The sequence below is a fragment of the Poecile atricapillus genome, chromosome 21, assembly GCF_030490865.1.
Source record: "Poecile atricapillus isolate bPoeAtr1 chromosome 21, bPoeAtr1.hap1, whole genome shotgun sequence".
Taxonomy (NCBI): domain Eukaryota; kingdom Metazoa; phylum Chordata; class Aves; order Passeriformes; family Paridae; genus Poecile; species Poecile atricapillus.
In genome coordinates this window covers 5,737,122-5,752,743 of record NC_081269.1, presented here as the reverse complement: position 1 = coordinate 5,752,743, position 15,622 = coordinate 5,737,122, and the positions used below count along the sequence as shown (strand labels likewise).

The following is a 15,622-nucleotide window of genomic DNA, read 5'->3' as shown; positions in this document are numbered from 1 at the left end:
CTGTATTCTGAAAAGACATGACTAGCACAGGGTGTCTGCTCTATCCATCTGCACCACTGGCTCAGAATATCAAATAAGTCCCAGTTTCTTTAATATTAGATGTACTTTTTTCCTTACCTAGAGCAAATTCATATCACCACTACTTCCACAGCAGAGGTGAACCCTGTCAGAGAGCATGCCGAAACCTAACCACAACAACCGGAAAATGCTTGTATTGATTTAACAAAACTGATTTTGTTAGATGGGTCTAATGCACCATTTCAGGGATACCCTTCACCTACAGGAATAAAGCTGGCTTTGGTCTGCAAAAACATTCTATGAAACTACCACTCTGATTTAAATGGTTTTAAAACCAAACCTGTATTTAAACAGATGGAATTTTCATTTGAAGACAGAGACAAGACATAAAAACTTCTCTACTGGTCCCTCCATAAAGGGCATTTTAACACCACAAACAAGGTATCACAAAGACATGAAAACCACCAGAAAACATCTCTACAGCCAACACACCCATTCCTGGGTTGAGAATGGAAGACTAACAAGTACAATCTTTTCTCTGCAGATGATTTCACACAGAGCAAGCTGAGAAGCAGCCGAAAGCAGAGCTGCTACCCCTGTTGTTAGGAGGGGCTGCCTTTAAAGCACTGACTAATCACAGGGCATACCTGATCTGCTTTCCTGGCTTGCAAAACCAGCAGCTAATGCATCCCTGGGCACATCTTTTCCCCTTTGCTGAGGGACTGGATGAGCTCAGTGCTCACACGGGAGGAGCTCCTCCTTACCTGCTGGCAGAAAGCCCAAAGAGATGTCCCAGACTGGGGGCCCTGACATCACTGCCTTTCCAGCATTTCCAAACAGAAAAACAGCTGGGTCTGGTTAGCCATGTGTCCAGTTAGCCCAGTATCCTGGTCCTTCCACTATCCATGGCTGAGGAAAAGAAAAGAATGGCAAAGGACAAGGAAAGCTCACTGTTCTCCGGCTGTATTGCCCAGCTGGCCATTGGTAGCCTTCAGAGGACCTTTCTTCTACTAATTTGGTTTGGGTTTTTTTACCCTCAAATCTATTTTTCATCTTCTGCAATATTCAGTTATAATGAGTTTTACAATTTGATACTTGTTTAAAAATACACTCCCTCGATTTAAATGTGCACAGGTGGGTGCTCCCCTTGAGCCTCCTGTGGAAAGCAATAACGGAACTCCTCTATCCCTTTCCTTTCTCCGTATCATTTATCATTCTGAAAGCTTCTACAAGATTCTATTAATTCATCTTCTATTTTAACAAGTCCTTGGCTTTCTAGCCTCTTCCTTTTCAGCCAAAAACTTTGAGCCAGTTAATGATTTCTCGTTAACTATCACTGGATACAAGCAGTTCCCAGCATCTTAACTGCCTCGAACAACAGAATCCTGTTTCTACAGTCTCTCCATTAAATCTTGGACATAAATCTATAAATCCATTAAACATTACTGCATTAACCATACCTCTGAGACAGAAGGAATTCCCTGATGTGACCTATGGCAGAACTGCTGGCATAAAAGACTTGCTCAAACAGGGCAGGGAGTGTTTGCCTTTCCTACCTGTGCTTTACCCACCAGGCTGCCCTTAGCACAGGGATTTGTTTTTGGGAAAAAAAAGGGTTGAAAAAATAATGCAATTCAGGGTGAGGGTGGCAGGGGCAGAAAATGGGAGCAGAGCACTTTAAGAGAGCCCTGGGAAGCTGTAACCTGAAGCCTGCCGAAGGCTGGGCTGGGGGAAGCAGCAAAAAGCAGATGTGGCTGCACCAAAGCCGCACTGTCCTCGACTCGCACCCGCTGGGAGCCCCGACAGCAGCGGCCGAGAGGAGCCCCAGGTAAGGGACAGCTCAGGGACAGCTCACCTGTGCCACTGCCAGCGGCCAGGGGAGCACGGGGCAGGGGCTGAGGCTGGGCAGCTCTCAGAGGATCTGGGAAATGGGAAGAATGGTTCTTCTGCAGGTGGGATTCCCACCAAGAGACCTCGCCAAGGATCGGGAGCCACCAGCATCAGCTGTGCCCCCGGGGCTGAGCTGTGCTCGGGAATTGGGGTGGGTTTTCTGCCTTTCAAGCATCTGCCTTGCAGCTGGGAACACGTTTATTGTCCGTGATGGTGTGACAGTCAAATCCTCTGGAGCTGGTGGCTGCAGGATGTGCCAGGAGCTGGTGCTGTGGAACAAGCGGAGCGAGCAGTCTCAACTCATGGGTCTTGTTTCACAGCACCTCAAGTCAGAAGTGTTTATAAATGATGTGAGAGACTTGTTCCACTGTAGGTGGAAAGTAAAATATTTCCTTTGCACCTGCAGGCCTTCACAAATCGACAAGTCCCAGACACAAAGTTCCTTCTCAGCTCATTTCTCAAGGTTTTCTTCCTACACCTTTTGACTGTAACATCACTCGCTGTTGCTCCTTCTCTTCTCCTTCAAGCCAGCCACAGATTTTAATATCATGCCTGAAACCATCCCACCTCCGATCCAACCAAATTCTTTTCTCTGCATTTCTGGCTGTGTGCTAAGAGAAATACAAATAGAATCCAGATGTTCAGGCCAATTCAAACGCAAAAGGCTTTGTCTTTTTAAAATGGAAATTGCTTTTTGGCGAAGTCTGAGAAATATGAAGCTGGTGACAGTACTGGCAAAAACAATACAATCTGCAAAACCAATCTCTGTTCCCATGCTCCCAGGAGCTCAGTGGAGCTGGAAGCAGAGGTTGTGTTGAGATTATTTTCTTTTTCTTCAGAGAAAAGGTTATGCTCCATGGAAAAGCTTCAGCTCTAAGCTAGACTGGGCCAAACCTCTTCCTCTCAGCATGCAGAGTGCAGCTTGGTAGAGGCATCTTCACAGAGCCCTCACTAAGGCCTTTTTGACTTAGACTCATGCAGGACTTCTGGCACCTCTCTTTCAGCATGGTGCCTGTTCGTTGTAAATCTCTGGAATGATGGGAGCAATCCCAGCATCATATCCACTATCACACCACCAGATACACCAGATGGTAAATCCTCTTGATCCACATCTTCTGCACCAGAAACCTCACCTATTCTGCAGCTGGGATGGCAGCAGGTTACAGGATGCAAGCTCACAGGGGAAAGAGGGTACCACTTCTGTGTTGAACACAGATGAAAGCTTAAAACCTCCTGTGTGATGCTTTTTTCTCTGAGGGAGAGCTCCCTCCAGAAGAAAAGGCAGGGAAGGGCAACAGCAAACTGCCTTTCACTCTGCCTGAACAGGGTCTTGAGCTGGGGCTGTTGTCACCACATGTATTTCTAGCAGCAGGCATGTTTTCTTTGTAGCTGAAGTTAATCTGAAACACATGTTCTTCCTCTGATTTCTCTAGTTGCCTAGGATGACAGGGGTTAGTTAAATACAACTCTCTTCCTTTAATTTCTGGGAATCTATCTAAACATTGCTTCAGACCAGCCTCAGTGGCGTCTGTTCTTGGGGACAGAACACTTCAGTAGCTCTGGTTTACCCACAGCAAAGCCCTGGGTTACTCAGTGCCCTCTGGACCAGACAGATTTGTCTGGAAGGGCCACTCATCCCAGTACTGGAGTGATGAAAAATGGATTCTACAGAAAGAACAGCTTTGGGGAATTCAGTGCTTTTCTCCCACCTCCATTAAAAATGTTGAATAAGCCAAGCACTGCCTTTCACTTCTCTAGGTCTCCTTATTGTCTTTTAAGAAAGCTCTTCTATTTTACTTCATCAGATTGCAAATAAGAAGCAAAGGATGGACACAGGTACATGTAGACACAAGAAACAGCAAACTACTGCCTGAGGCAGGTAATTTGTGTATTAAAGCAGTAACCAGTCAGTGTTGCCTTCCACCCCATTCAGCAATATGGATTTGGTACCTTTTATAAATGAAGTCTTAATTTTTTTTGAAGCCTAAGACTCAGAAGTAGTGATTTGGTGCTTTTCTGGACCTTGGCACTCAGTAATTGCCAGCATCAGTGTGGTTTGGGCCACACACATCTGCTTTTGTGCTCAGGCACACCCACACCATGTGCCTGCCCAGTTTTAAAGTCACTGGGGCCAGTCTGGCTGAATACTTCCAACTAGAGAAGGAAAGCTGGCTCAGATCAGGTGTGTGTTTCACAATTGGAAGGTCAAGCAGCAGCAGCATTTGTCACTGCAGCTCCTGTCACAGCTAGGTACAGTGCAGAGTGGTAGAGATGTATTTACCTGGTTGCTTGAACTGTCTCTGTCATATTCTTACTCTGTAGGTCCAGGCATGCAGATTCCAGTGGTTCTCCTTTTCCTGGGTCTCTTAACTGTACCAAGCAGAACCCAGAATTCAGCTACTGAGCAGGTGAGTGAGACACCATATGCAGAGAGCAAGGGGAAGAGGTGTGGAACAGGTAATTTAATTTTAGAGAGTCTTACTGAAGGATTAAGCACTACCCTCCTAAATTACTGGGATTTTATTTAGCAACATAATGAGCCTAACTCCTGCTTTACCTGGATAAACACACAGTAGTTACATCAGGGGATGACCAGGAGGCAAAATTTCAAACTCAGTGCTGCCTTTGGCATTAAAGTAACTGTTCCTACACTCTCTTTAAGATGAAGTCAATATTTCTGTAGGTCATAGAAGAATATCTGTAGTTGTTTGCCTATGAAGTGTTTGCCACTCCTGAAAGTCTAACCAAAGCACTTCCTGGACCTGCCAGAACTCTGCCACAGCTGATGGAGCAAATGCTGGTGAGGAAGAGGAAGATCCATTCTACAAGAGCCCTGTGAACAAGCTGGCAGCTGCAGTCTCCAACTTTGGCTATGACCTGTACCGCCAGCAGTCCAGCCGGACAGCCACGGCCAACGTGCTGCTGTCTCCCTTCAGCCTGGCTACTGCACTTTCTGGTCTCTCACTTGGTGAGTTCTTTGCCCCATTTCCACACTCACCCTCTGGCTTGGCAGCCTTTCCCTCATGTTTTCCTGGTCGTTGGCAGGGGCTGGAGAACGAACTGAAAATGTGATTTCTCGCGCCCTCTTCTATGATCTGCTCAACAAGGCTGAGGTCCACGACACCTACAAGGACCTGCTGAGCAGCGTGACTGGGCCAGAGAAGAGCATGAAAAGTGCCTCCCGGATCATCCTGGAGAAAAGTAAAAGTCCTTCTTCCCCTCTATAAAATTTTACCTAAAAATCTGTTGGCAGTACTTATTTTGGTGTGCCTATATTGATAAAAACACACTGAGTAACACAGCACTAACAGCTCTGGCTCTGACATTCTGCTGAGCCAGGATGCAGACAAGTCATGGAATGCTCTTACTGCTCCAGAAAAAGCCTGGAAAGTTTGTGTGCACTTAAATAAAAGACCAGACATGCACACAAAGACATTGGTGACAGAACAGTTAACTCACAGAAGACCTAAAAGAAACTTGCTGATAATTTTGCCTTCACTCCAGGCTGTCTGGCAGGTGTTGCTGGCTTCCAGGAACCACAGATCACATTTTCTATTTGTGATAACACTCAGCCATATTCCTTTGTTTAATTCCTTGCAGAGCTATTTGAAATGTCTGCTTCTGGCATGCAATAAACATCTGCTGAGAATGCTAAGAGCTATCTTTTGGAACCTGCTGGTTCCAAGAATCCAATAGGTTGAGTAAGCTGTACTCAGAAAGCAGGCTGGGGAAAGAAGAAAGGCTGATGTAGGAATGGCTGTGTCCAAGCCTTCAGTTCTTATCTCCTTTTTTCAGTTTTCAGAAGAGAGTTATCCCATGCTCCAGCATGGGTGGCTGTAGGATTTGGATCAGTTTCCTTAATGTGCTTTCAGATATTCCTCTTCAAAGCAGGTTTCTGTAGACAAACAGGCACAGATATTTTATGAGAGACCTGCTGCTGGGCTTTGGATTGCCACCTGCTGCCTTGAGATTGTTTGGATAGGGGAGCTAGCTGCAGCATCCATGTTTTTATTCCCCAGGACTCAGGGCAAGGCCTGGATTTCACAGCCAGTTGGAGAAGTCCTACAAGATGCGACCGAGGGCACTGAGTGGCAACACCCAGCTGGACCTCCAAGAAATCAACACCTGGGTCCGACAGCAGACAAAGGGAAGGATTATGAGGTTCATGAAGGACATGCCCACAGATGTCAGTATTCTCCTTGCTGGGGCTGCTTTCTTCAAGGGTAAGAATGTTGTGTGCTTGGGCACAGAAAAAGTCCATTAAGCACGTGTTGGAGGAGATGTGGAGGAATGCTCCCACTTCCAATAAAGCAAACAGGTATCAAGGAGAGAGCGTGAGAAGAAAGTGTTTGAGAATGTTTAGTAAAGAAGAAAAAATATAGAACACTATCTGAACAAAAATAGTCCTGAGGGAGGAATTATTACTCTTGGGAAGCTGAATCTTGACCTGTTTGCAGTAAGAATCAGAGAAGAAAGTTTAAGCTCACAAAACTCCAATCAGAGACAGGATATTACCATTTAGGGAAGGAACAGCTTGAAGTGTTCTGAGCCTTCTTACCACTGTAGAAGGAACAGTTTGATGCTAGAGAGCTGTTCTTAAACACACTGTAAGCCAGTGTCCTGGAGAATTATTGCTTAGAGACAGGCAGCAAAATAAAGGGTGGGGAGAGAAGTACTTTATATCCATTGACACAACTGTTACCCTTTAAAATAGTTTTGTAATTACATAAGTAGACATCAACTTCCCAGTGGCTACTCCACCCATACACTGGCTTGATTATTTATTTGCTATTTAGCCAATTCTCAGATGAAAAGGAGGGACCAAGGATGGCAGTAAATCAGTAGCTCCAATCAGTCTATTTCTATCCCTGTTATGCCTCAACTCCTTAAAGCGCAAATACTGCATATTAAAGCACAAGATTATTCAGCCACAGGCATAAGCCTGGTTTCATATGTTATTATTCCAGAAAATCCTCCATTTTCTCTCTTATAAAACAGGGACTTGGAAAACCAAGTTTGATACCAAGAAGACTGCCCTGAAGGATTTCCACCTGGACGAGGACAGAACTGTGAAGGTGTCCATGATGTCAGACCCCAAAGCCATCCTGAGATATGGTTTCGACTCAGAACTCAACTGCAAGGTCAGATAGCAAATATTGCCCAAGATCTCCTAAACCTACTGAGGAGCAGGTTCAGCTACACCTACCTGTTAACCCATTCCAGCCTTGCTCCTCCCATCAGCTACTTTTGCAATCCCTATTTTGAAAGGCAGTGTGTTGATTCTTAGGGTATCCTGCTTCTACCCAGGCTATGTCACAAGCAATCCAAAATTTAAATTATGCCCAGGTCCTACCAGCCTGTATTGCTTGACTTAAAGTTGGGCAAGAAGGGCAGGCCACACCTCTCAAAACTTTTCCACCTCTACCTCTTTCAACCAGTCTTTCCCTGGAGCATGAACTCAAAGGTGTTCCAGTGAGAATTCCCCAAAGCAATGCTGCAGGTGAGAGAGCACTTCCATACCAGGAAGAGTGCAGCAAGGATGGATGATAGCCTGGGGAAAAAAACCAGAAGTGTCAGGAAACATCATGTCAGATAAAAGCAAACAGGGAAAAAGACAGAATGTTCACTGAAAAGGTTGAGATTCCAGCCTGAGAATCAGGCCTCTGCCTGGTACAGAATGGGTAAAACTATTATTGATGTGACCCTTTCTTATCTCTTATTTCTGGCCTTGCAGATTGCCCAGCTGCCCCTGACAGAGGGAATCAGTGCCATGTTCTTCCTGCCCACGAAGGTGACCCAGAACATGACTCTGATTGAGGAAAGCCTCACTTCTGAGTTTGTCCACGATGTGGACAAAGAGCTGAAGACCGTCCATGCTGTGCTGAGCCTGCCCAAACTAAAGCTGAACCACGAAGAGGCACTTGGCAGCACACTAAAGGAGACAAGTATGTGCATCACACCCCCTTTGCAGGCTGCCAGGGCTCAAAGCAGTGGCCAAGTTGCTTCCTGCTCTCAGAATATGAAGTTGGTGGGTTGTTAGTTATGGTTGTGGAGATCTCAAATCACCTTCATCCAGGGCTTCTCAGCTTTTTATCACATCCCTCCACCAAGCTCAAACAGTGCTGCTGAGATTGCAGGTGAAGCTCAGCAGGTGAAAGCTGCTTCTCCCTGTTCCCTCAGAAAACTCTGCCCAAGCAGCTCCCTCCCCTTGTGGATCACACATTAGCAGAGCTGCTCCTCCTTCTGCAATCCATGCCTTCAGCTAATGGAACTTTCTCTCTTTTCTCCAGGGCTCCAATCACTTTTCACATCACCTGATTTCTCCAAGATTTCTGCCAAACCTCTGAGATTATCTCATGTGCAACACAAAGCAATGCTGGAGCTTAGTGAGGATGGGGAAAGATCCACACCAAACCCTGGGGCTGATGCTGCTCGTCTGACCTTCCCCATAGAATACCACGTGGACAGGCCTTTCCTTCTCGTACTGAGGGATGATACCACTGGAACCCTCCTCTTCATTGGCAAGATCCTGGACCCCAGGGGTGTTTAGATCCCTCCACAGTAATCTGCAATGGTAGGGCCCAAATGGAAAGGGTGATATTGGGAGGGATACTGGCTCCCTGCTCTGCTGCACAAAGACACAACTTGCAAATCTTACGCCTTCATGCTGCAATAAAAGAGCTTTTGCTATTAATCTCAGCAAGCCCAAGTATTCTCCCTTGAAAGGTTGTCTGCCTACACTCCCAGTTTCCCCAGAGGAGGAATGCAGTTCTGTGTCCTGAAAGCAAACACTATCTGGTGTATGCTCCATTATTCCCCATCCTGTTTTCCAACCTGACACCAGTTGTTGATTCTGAATCCCTCATCACTGACAGACCTGTGCTGGAGCCCTCCAAGTCCTGCAGTGCCCCCTTTAAGTTTCCACTTCCCAGGATGTTACCTCACCCCTTCCAACCATTTCCATCTGACACTGGCAAGAAGGAAAGTGCCTCACAGTATCAAAAATAGAAGGCAACGTGCTCTGGATGACTGTATGTTCATAATGCTCAGGGCACCACACAGGGGAGAGTCACATCTCACACAAAAGCAACTCAAACATTTGCTTCCAACCCACACGCAGAACTTATACAACAGCCTCTGTTCCCACCATACCACACACACACCTCTCACGTTAGAATTGGTCATTTTATTTACAACAGGCTCACTAAAGAGCATTTCAAGGCTTCATTCAAGTTGCTGTTACACATGATTTTCCAGCTTGTACTACATGACTACCTTAGCACATGACACTTAGCTTTGATGAAAGATCACATTGCAGCTTCCTTTGACAGGGAAATTAAGTCCTCTGAAGGATGTTTCTGGGAAGCTCTGACAGGCAGGCCTTCATCTCTTGTAGTTCCTGGATCTGAGCGCTCTGAGGACCAAAGTGCACTGACAAAATCCCCTCTGCTCTTTGAATCGTGCTCAGAGCTTCAGAAACTGCAAATCTGAAATAGGAAGATAATAAGAACAGAGCATGCAAAATACTTAATTCAGCTTCTTGACTTACACAACTTTTAAGCCCTCCCTAACAAAAAACTAAACCTGTTCATGGCCACAGATCCCACCCTCCCCTGCCTTCCCGCAGCAGGAAAATTGTATCTGCTTCAGCTACAAAGGGAGGATGAGGGGGATGGAAAGGTAAGGAGATGGACAAAACCTGAAAACATTATCTTTGAGTATACAGGAACCCACTACCTCATCACTGCAGCTTCTGCTAAAATTAATTTGGTTAAAGGGAGATGTTGTGAGGAGATTTTCAGAAGCAGTCAGGGAATTTCCTTGCCAATAAAGCAAGAGGATTTCATTCTCTCCTTTGAGAAGAAGTCAGCAGCATTATACAACTGAGGTATAAACACCAAGGTTGATGAGTTGACAGAATAAAACAATTGGACAGCGAATAAATTGAGCCAGGGAGAAGAAAAATGCACAAAGGAGAGAAACAGATTCCTAAAAGAGTACCTGTGCTAGACTGCCCTGTGTCCTGTGAGACACCCTCAAGGTGCCTTGATATTGTGTCAGACACACAGGAGTGGTGCAGGGCAGGGACAGAGGATGAAACCAAACTCACCCATTGAAGAGGATTTGTGCCAGCTTGAAAAGTTCATGGCCTGCTTCTACACTTGATGGCCCATGGTGCATTTCCACAACCTCAATACTCTTCTTCAGGTGTCTGGCTGCTTCCTGCCACTTCCCTGATGGAAAAACAAAGCAAAACATGAGAAATTAATAAATACTTCCTAGAGCTACTGCCGCCCAAAGAATCTGACAGAATTAATCAAAATGTGGTGAACTCTGTCCACCGAATCAGGACAGGGAATCTAAAATAACATGAGAGCACAGTATTGTTCAGTGGCTGCTGGGAACACAGGTTTGGTCCTCCTGAGAGCCCTGCTGCGAAAACTAGGGAGAAAATGAGAGGGCCAGTCCAAGAAAAAGCTAGTCATGTTAAATTCAAAGTTCAGGAAACACGGGATAGTGAGAGGACAATGCCATACCAAGAGTAGCATAGACCTGTGCCAGATGATCCTCCAGCTCTCCCATCAGCAAATGCTCTGGAGACAAGAAGGTTCCAGCATTTATCTGACACTTCAGGAGCATTTTGATAGCCTGATCTATAGAAAGAAAAAAAGGTTGTAAAATTCACCCTGTGGTCAGTCTCCAGTTTTCCATGATCCACGAAATAAAATCAATCCAATCTCATCTTTACATGTTACACAGCTGACTGGGGTTTGGTTAGGATTCAGCACTGACTTCATCTGCACCTCTGCTAATTCTACCCCAGTGTTGGCTCAACTACCTCCAGGAAAACAAGACCTGGGAATGGCCAACTCCAATGTTACTCTGGTTTCTTTTTATTTAATTACTTTACTATGGAAGAATATGTGACTTAGATTAACATCCAGATCAGGGGGTATAAAAAATCTACAGCTGAAGTCCCCAGGGACACCAGGCCACATGTCACAGTGCCCCAATGGCATGAGCAACAGTGCCATCTCATGGTTCCTGTCCCGACCTGGGCTCCTCAGCTCCTGACCTCAGGGCACAAAGCTGAGCCTTACCAGCCTTCCCAACACTCAGCAGGTCTAAAGCTTTCTTGATTTGTTGCTGAAGGTCCTGTAAACGGCCAGACAGGTGATCTTTGCTGGCTGAGGTTCCACAAGCTTCGTTTGAACAGCAAAGTGTGTCTTCTTCCCCCTGCAGAAATCCTTTGTGATCATTCCAGCTCACATTCAGCTAAAAGCTTACCCTCCATCTGCATTGGCTCTGGGTTATAGAGATGCTAAATTGTTCCTCGGTTGCATTAATCAAACAAAGTGATTTTTTCATAAATTGTTATCAGCTTATTTGATTTTATGAGAAACAGTGAGATGCTGTTTAGACTCAACAGGAGCTTTTGGCTTCTGAGCAGGGATCAAAGTGAGGTCTTCACCTCTTGGCTCTCCCAGACCCAAACCTTACACACCCCAGGAAGTTGCACAATCATAACTATGGAGATTACCTGCATTTGGGCCTGGCATGTGGGACAGCAGAATGAATTTCTGATGGACACCACACTCTTGACACCAGACTCTAACTCCTCGAGGCAAGCCTGGCAGCGACACTTGAAGAAATACTGACGGAGAAGCTGCTGTCTCTCAGCAACCCTCATCCTACACCAGTGAGGCCCTGCAGAGGATGGCAAGGGTAGAGATCTCTCAAGTTCTTAACATCAGAATAAATGGACTTTAGTTACAATTGAGACTAGTTTTATTCTGGGGAGGACACAACTGGAGACAGAAAATCTAACGGTGGGCTTAAGAGATGAAATGTTGATCAAGGCTGCTAAACAAAGACTCTGGCAACATTAGATGAGAATTATATGAGAATTATGATATAAATTGCCATCAGCATGATAAGGAGAGGTGAATGATGTCTGTGCCTTGAGACAAACACAGATTTTGGGCTTACCATAGCAATGCAAAACCTCTTGGCCACTTGAGATTGGCTGTGATGCCCTGACAGTGGCAGCTGTCCCACTGAATGACACGCTGGTATTGGGGCAGCACGAGTGATTCAGGAGGCTGAGGACAGGGAAGAAAGCTGTTGCCAACCTCACAGGCTTCTTATCTACAACAGCCCCATCTCCAGGCCCTGAAGACAGAGGAAAACCAAGCAGGTTGAGATTGAATGCTCACAAACCCACACAATTTCTGCAATGAGCACCGTGACCGATCGCAGGCAGCAGCAGAAAGGTTCCTGGTATATTGCTGCAATAAATAACAGCTAAACACGCTCTGCATGTGCACCAAGGAACAGGCCAGCATGGGACAGGCCATTAAATTTTAAACAAGTCATTTCTATCTGCAATGGGAGCCTTTTACAGCTGATAATTCAATCTCTTCACACAAGAAAATGGGCAAAAAGAGGACAGTCCTGGGCTCCTCAGGACAGGAAAGAGGTCCTACTGGAGAGGGTCCAGTGGAGGCCACAGAGATGATGAGGGGTCTGGGGTATCTCTCTTATGAGGAGAGACTGAGGGAGCTTGGTTAGTCTGGAGAAGACAGGGATCTCATCAATACATATACAAATACAGGTGTCAGAGAATGGTGATGGACTCTTTTCTGTGGTGCCAGGATGAGGAGTAATGGCCACAAATTAAACAAGAAGCTCCACCTCAACATGAGGAAAACCACTGAGGGTGGCAGAGCACTGCAACAGGCTGTCCAGGGAGGTCTAGAGATGTTCCAAACCCACCTGGACATGTTCCTGTGTTGCCTGCTCCAGGTGACCCAGCCTGGGCAGGGGATTTGGACTGAATCATCTTCAGAGGTCCCTTCCAACCCCAACAATTCTGTGACAACAAAATTTATTAATTGTTTTAATTTGGTTTCATCTTACCCAGCTCCTGCATGACAGTGATTGCTTGTGCATTACACTGCAGCTGCAACACGTGCCTCAGCATTGCTTCTGCCACAGTCTTCAGCTCTGGGGACAATTCATCTGAGGTTTTTTCACATGTCTTTGTTTTGGACCGCTGCTGAGGTGATTCCTGATTCAACACAGCAGCCTCCAGGCCAGCTGCTTGCAGCTGTTTGCATATAGCTACCACACTGAGTGTGCAGAGGAACTTGTGCTCAGGGCTGTGCTGCTCAGTGTGAGGCAAAAGGTGGAACAGAGCTTGGTAAGAACTCTGGTACCGACCATTGCTGCCACAGCCAGGGATACTTCTGCTATCAGCTCCTGAATCTGCTGCCTCACTGAGAGGTTTGCATCTTGCCTCAGGGTTCTGAAGGTTCTTGTCCCCACAGTGGGACCATGCCACCAGCCTGCTAACCTCTGCAAACCCTGCCAGCAGGATAGTCCTCAAGGCCACATGGCAGAAGACCCCCAGTGTGAGGAGCAGCGCTCCCAGGGAACACTCTGTCCTGTGGTACCGCTGCCATGCCATGTCTGCACAGTCCTGGCTGCAGTATTTGGCATAACTGCAGCCATGACAAGGCACTGAGGCCAGGAGCTGCCTCAGACAGCGGTGGCAGTAAAGATCTGCGTTGGTGGCTCGAGTGTCCCACGCTGTGGCACCATCCTGCAGAGGAAGGCTCTCCCCGGGGCACAGCACACTCACAAAGGCCTCCTCTTTCACCAGGCTCTGTCCTGGCACGATGTCTTGGGAGGCCACCAAGTGACGTCCTCTCTCTGCATCAAAACTCAAGCTCAGAGATGAAGATGCACCTGAAATTCTGTTGTTCTCTTCCCAGATCTCTGGCTTCCCTTGAATGCCACCATGTGCTTCTTGTGCAGGCTCTGGACACCTCTCTTTCTCACCTAATTTAACCTTCAGCTGACTTAACTTTTTTAGCCGAGTCAGGTGTGTAGTCATGACTCCATCTAGAGCAATTTTACTCTCCAGCACACTGAGGATATCCTGTGCATCCTGTAACCTCTCCAGGCACAGCAGACACTCAGCTTTCCGCAGCAGGACCTTGGGCAGCAGCCTGTCTGGATAGCCATGGCTTTCAGCCCTGGCAATATCTTCCAAACAAACCTAGGAACAAAGAAAAGGCCTTTAAAGTGGGCTTGAAAACCAGCTCGTGCTCTTTCATTCCACTTAAAACATGGAGAATTCTGTGCGTTAATCAGCAAATTCCATGTGCATAACCAACCTGCTGCCCAAATAATGCATCCTGACACGGAAACAAAGTAGGAGCCCTTCAGGAAATTGAGTTATGGATGCTTTAAGCACAGCTTGGGAAGCACATCTGAACTGCTGTCTCTTGTAACAATGAAACACCTCAGGGGCACCCAGGACCTTGTGGGGTGGGTGCTGCCCTGGCCCCCACTTACCTCAAAGTGTCCCAGGTGGAAGAGGGCGGCCGAGCGGTTGGCAAAGCACACGGACACCTCAGGGCTCCCAGGGAGCTCGTGGGATGCTGCCTGCAGAGACCAGAGAACGGCTGAGCCTCGGGACATCCCTCACAGGAGCCGCTCAGCTCAGCAGGGCCTGCAGGATCCCCTCACGGGAGCTGCTCCTCGCCCCACACAGGAGCCCTTCAACCATGAGGGATCCTCTCTCGGGGATCCCCTCAGGGGATCCCTTTGGCTGTGAGGCGCTGTGGGACCCCTTCCCTGGGATCCTCTCCTACCTTGGAGTAAAGCCTCAGGGCAGCCTGGTACCGGCCCCGCTTGAATTCCCGGTTTCCCTGCTCCCGGTACCAGCCTGCGGCCTCCGGCTGCTTGTCCGTGCGTGCCTGCAGGCACAACCGCAGCAGGGCTGCCTCCTCCTCCTCCTCGCTCCTGTGGGACACGGGGCCAGCACCACAGAATCACTTTGGAGTTGTCTGCTCCAGCCTCCCTGCTCCAACAGGATGATCCTCGTGGCACAGGATTGTGTCCAGAGGGTTCTGGAATATCTCCAGGGAGATATCCCCACTCTCAATCTGTGCCAGTGCGTGGTCACTGCACGGGGAAGTTCCTCCTCATATTCACAGAATCACAGGCTCCATTAGGTTGGAAAAGACCTCTGAGGTCGAGTCCAGCCTGTGATGGATCCCCAGATTGTCAACCAGACCATGACACTGAATGCCAAGTCCAATGTTTGCTTCTCCACCTCCCTGGACAGCCCATTCCAGCCCTAATCACCCTTTCTGCGAAGAAATCCTTACTAATGTCCAACCCAACCCTTCCCAAGTGAAGTTTAAGTCTATGTCTTCACGTCCTATCGCCAGCAGCCTGGGAGGCGAGGCCGACTTCCAACCTCCTGTCAGGTGGAAAGGTGGAATTTTATCCAGATGGAATTTCCCCGGCATCACTTTCTGCCCGTTGCCCCGTGTCCTATTGCTCGGTTCCACCGAGCAGAGCCTAGTCCATCCTTTAACACCCCCTCCTTTTTTTACACGCATTAAGAGAGATGCTCCAGCCCCGCACTCCCCCTCGCTACCCTGCGCCGGACCCGCCCCGCTCGCGGCTCACCGGAGCAGGTCACAACCCAGCCGCACCGCATCGCGAAGCGAAGCCGCCGCCAGCCTCTCCCGCAGCGCCGGCTCCAGGGCGGCCCAGAGCCGGGCGGTGCGGCCCTGCCACTCCGCCACCGGCAGCGCCATCACCGCCGCCGCGCCACCGCCAGCGCCAGCACCGCCATGGCGGCGCCCATCAGCGTCCCTGTACGGAACACGGGGACACTTCCGCCGTACAGCGC

The 15,622-nt window shown here is 47.8% G+C and overlaps 2 protein-coding genes across 4 annotated transcripts; one reads left to right on the top strand and one right to left on the bottom strand.

The window, feature by feature from the left end:
• Window positions 1-1,674: 1,674 nt before the first annotated feature.
• SERPINF1 (serpin family F member 1) lies at window positions 1,675-8,607 on the top strand. Of its 2 annotated transcripts, none has more exons than XM_058854252.1 (8): window positions 1,675-1,846; window positions 4,231-4,316; window positions 4,678-4,876; window positions 4,954-5,109; window positions 5,928-6,131; window positions 6,907-7,049; window positions 7,643-7,853; window positions 8,199-8,607. In XM_058854252.1, exons 2-8 carry the CDS (start codon window positions 4,239-4,241, stop codon window positions 8,456-8,458), a joined length of 1,251 nt encoding a protein of 416 aa, XP_058710235.1. In that variant the 5' UTR covers window positions 1,675-1,846; window positions 4,231-4,238; the 3' UTR covers window positions 8,459-8,607. The 2 variants fall into 2 exon arrangements, with proteins under 2 accessions (XP_058710235.1, XP_058710236.1); XM_058854253.1 differs by lacking the exon at window positions 1,675-1,846 and adding an exon at window positions 3,716-3,787.
• A 467-nt stretch (window positions 8,608-9,074) lies between these two features.
• Window positions 9,075-15,611, bottom strand: SMYD4 (SET and MYND domain containing 4). 2 transcript variants are annotated; one of them, XM_058854245.1, is made up of 10 exons: window positions 15,397-15,611; window positions 14,571-14,721; window positions 14,272-14,361; window positions 12,829-13,972; window positions 11,899-12,081; window positions 11,450-11,616; window positions 11,010-11,145; window positions 10,446-10,562; window positions 10,019-10,142; window positions 9,075-9,395 (listed from the first exon to the last, which is right to left on the bottom strand). In XM_058854245.1, the coding sequence occupies exons 1-10, from the start codon at window positions 15,525-15,527 to the stop codon at window positions 9,245-9,247; spliced, it is 2,394 nt and encodes a 797-aa protein (XP_058710228.1). In that variant the 5' UTR covers window positions 15,528-15,611; the 3' UTR covers window positions 9,075-9,244. The 2 variants fall into 2 exon arrangements, with proteins under 2 accessions (XP_058710228.1, XP_058710229.1); XM_058854246.1 differs by having other exon boundaries at window positions 15,423-15,562.
• Window positions 15,612-15,622: the final 11 nt, after the last annotated feature.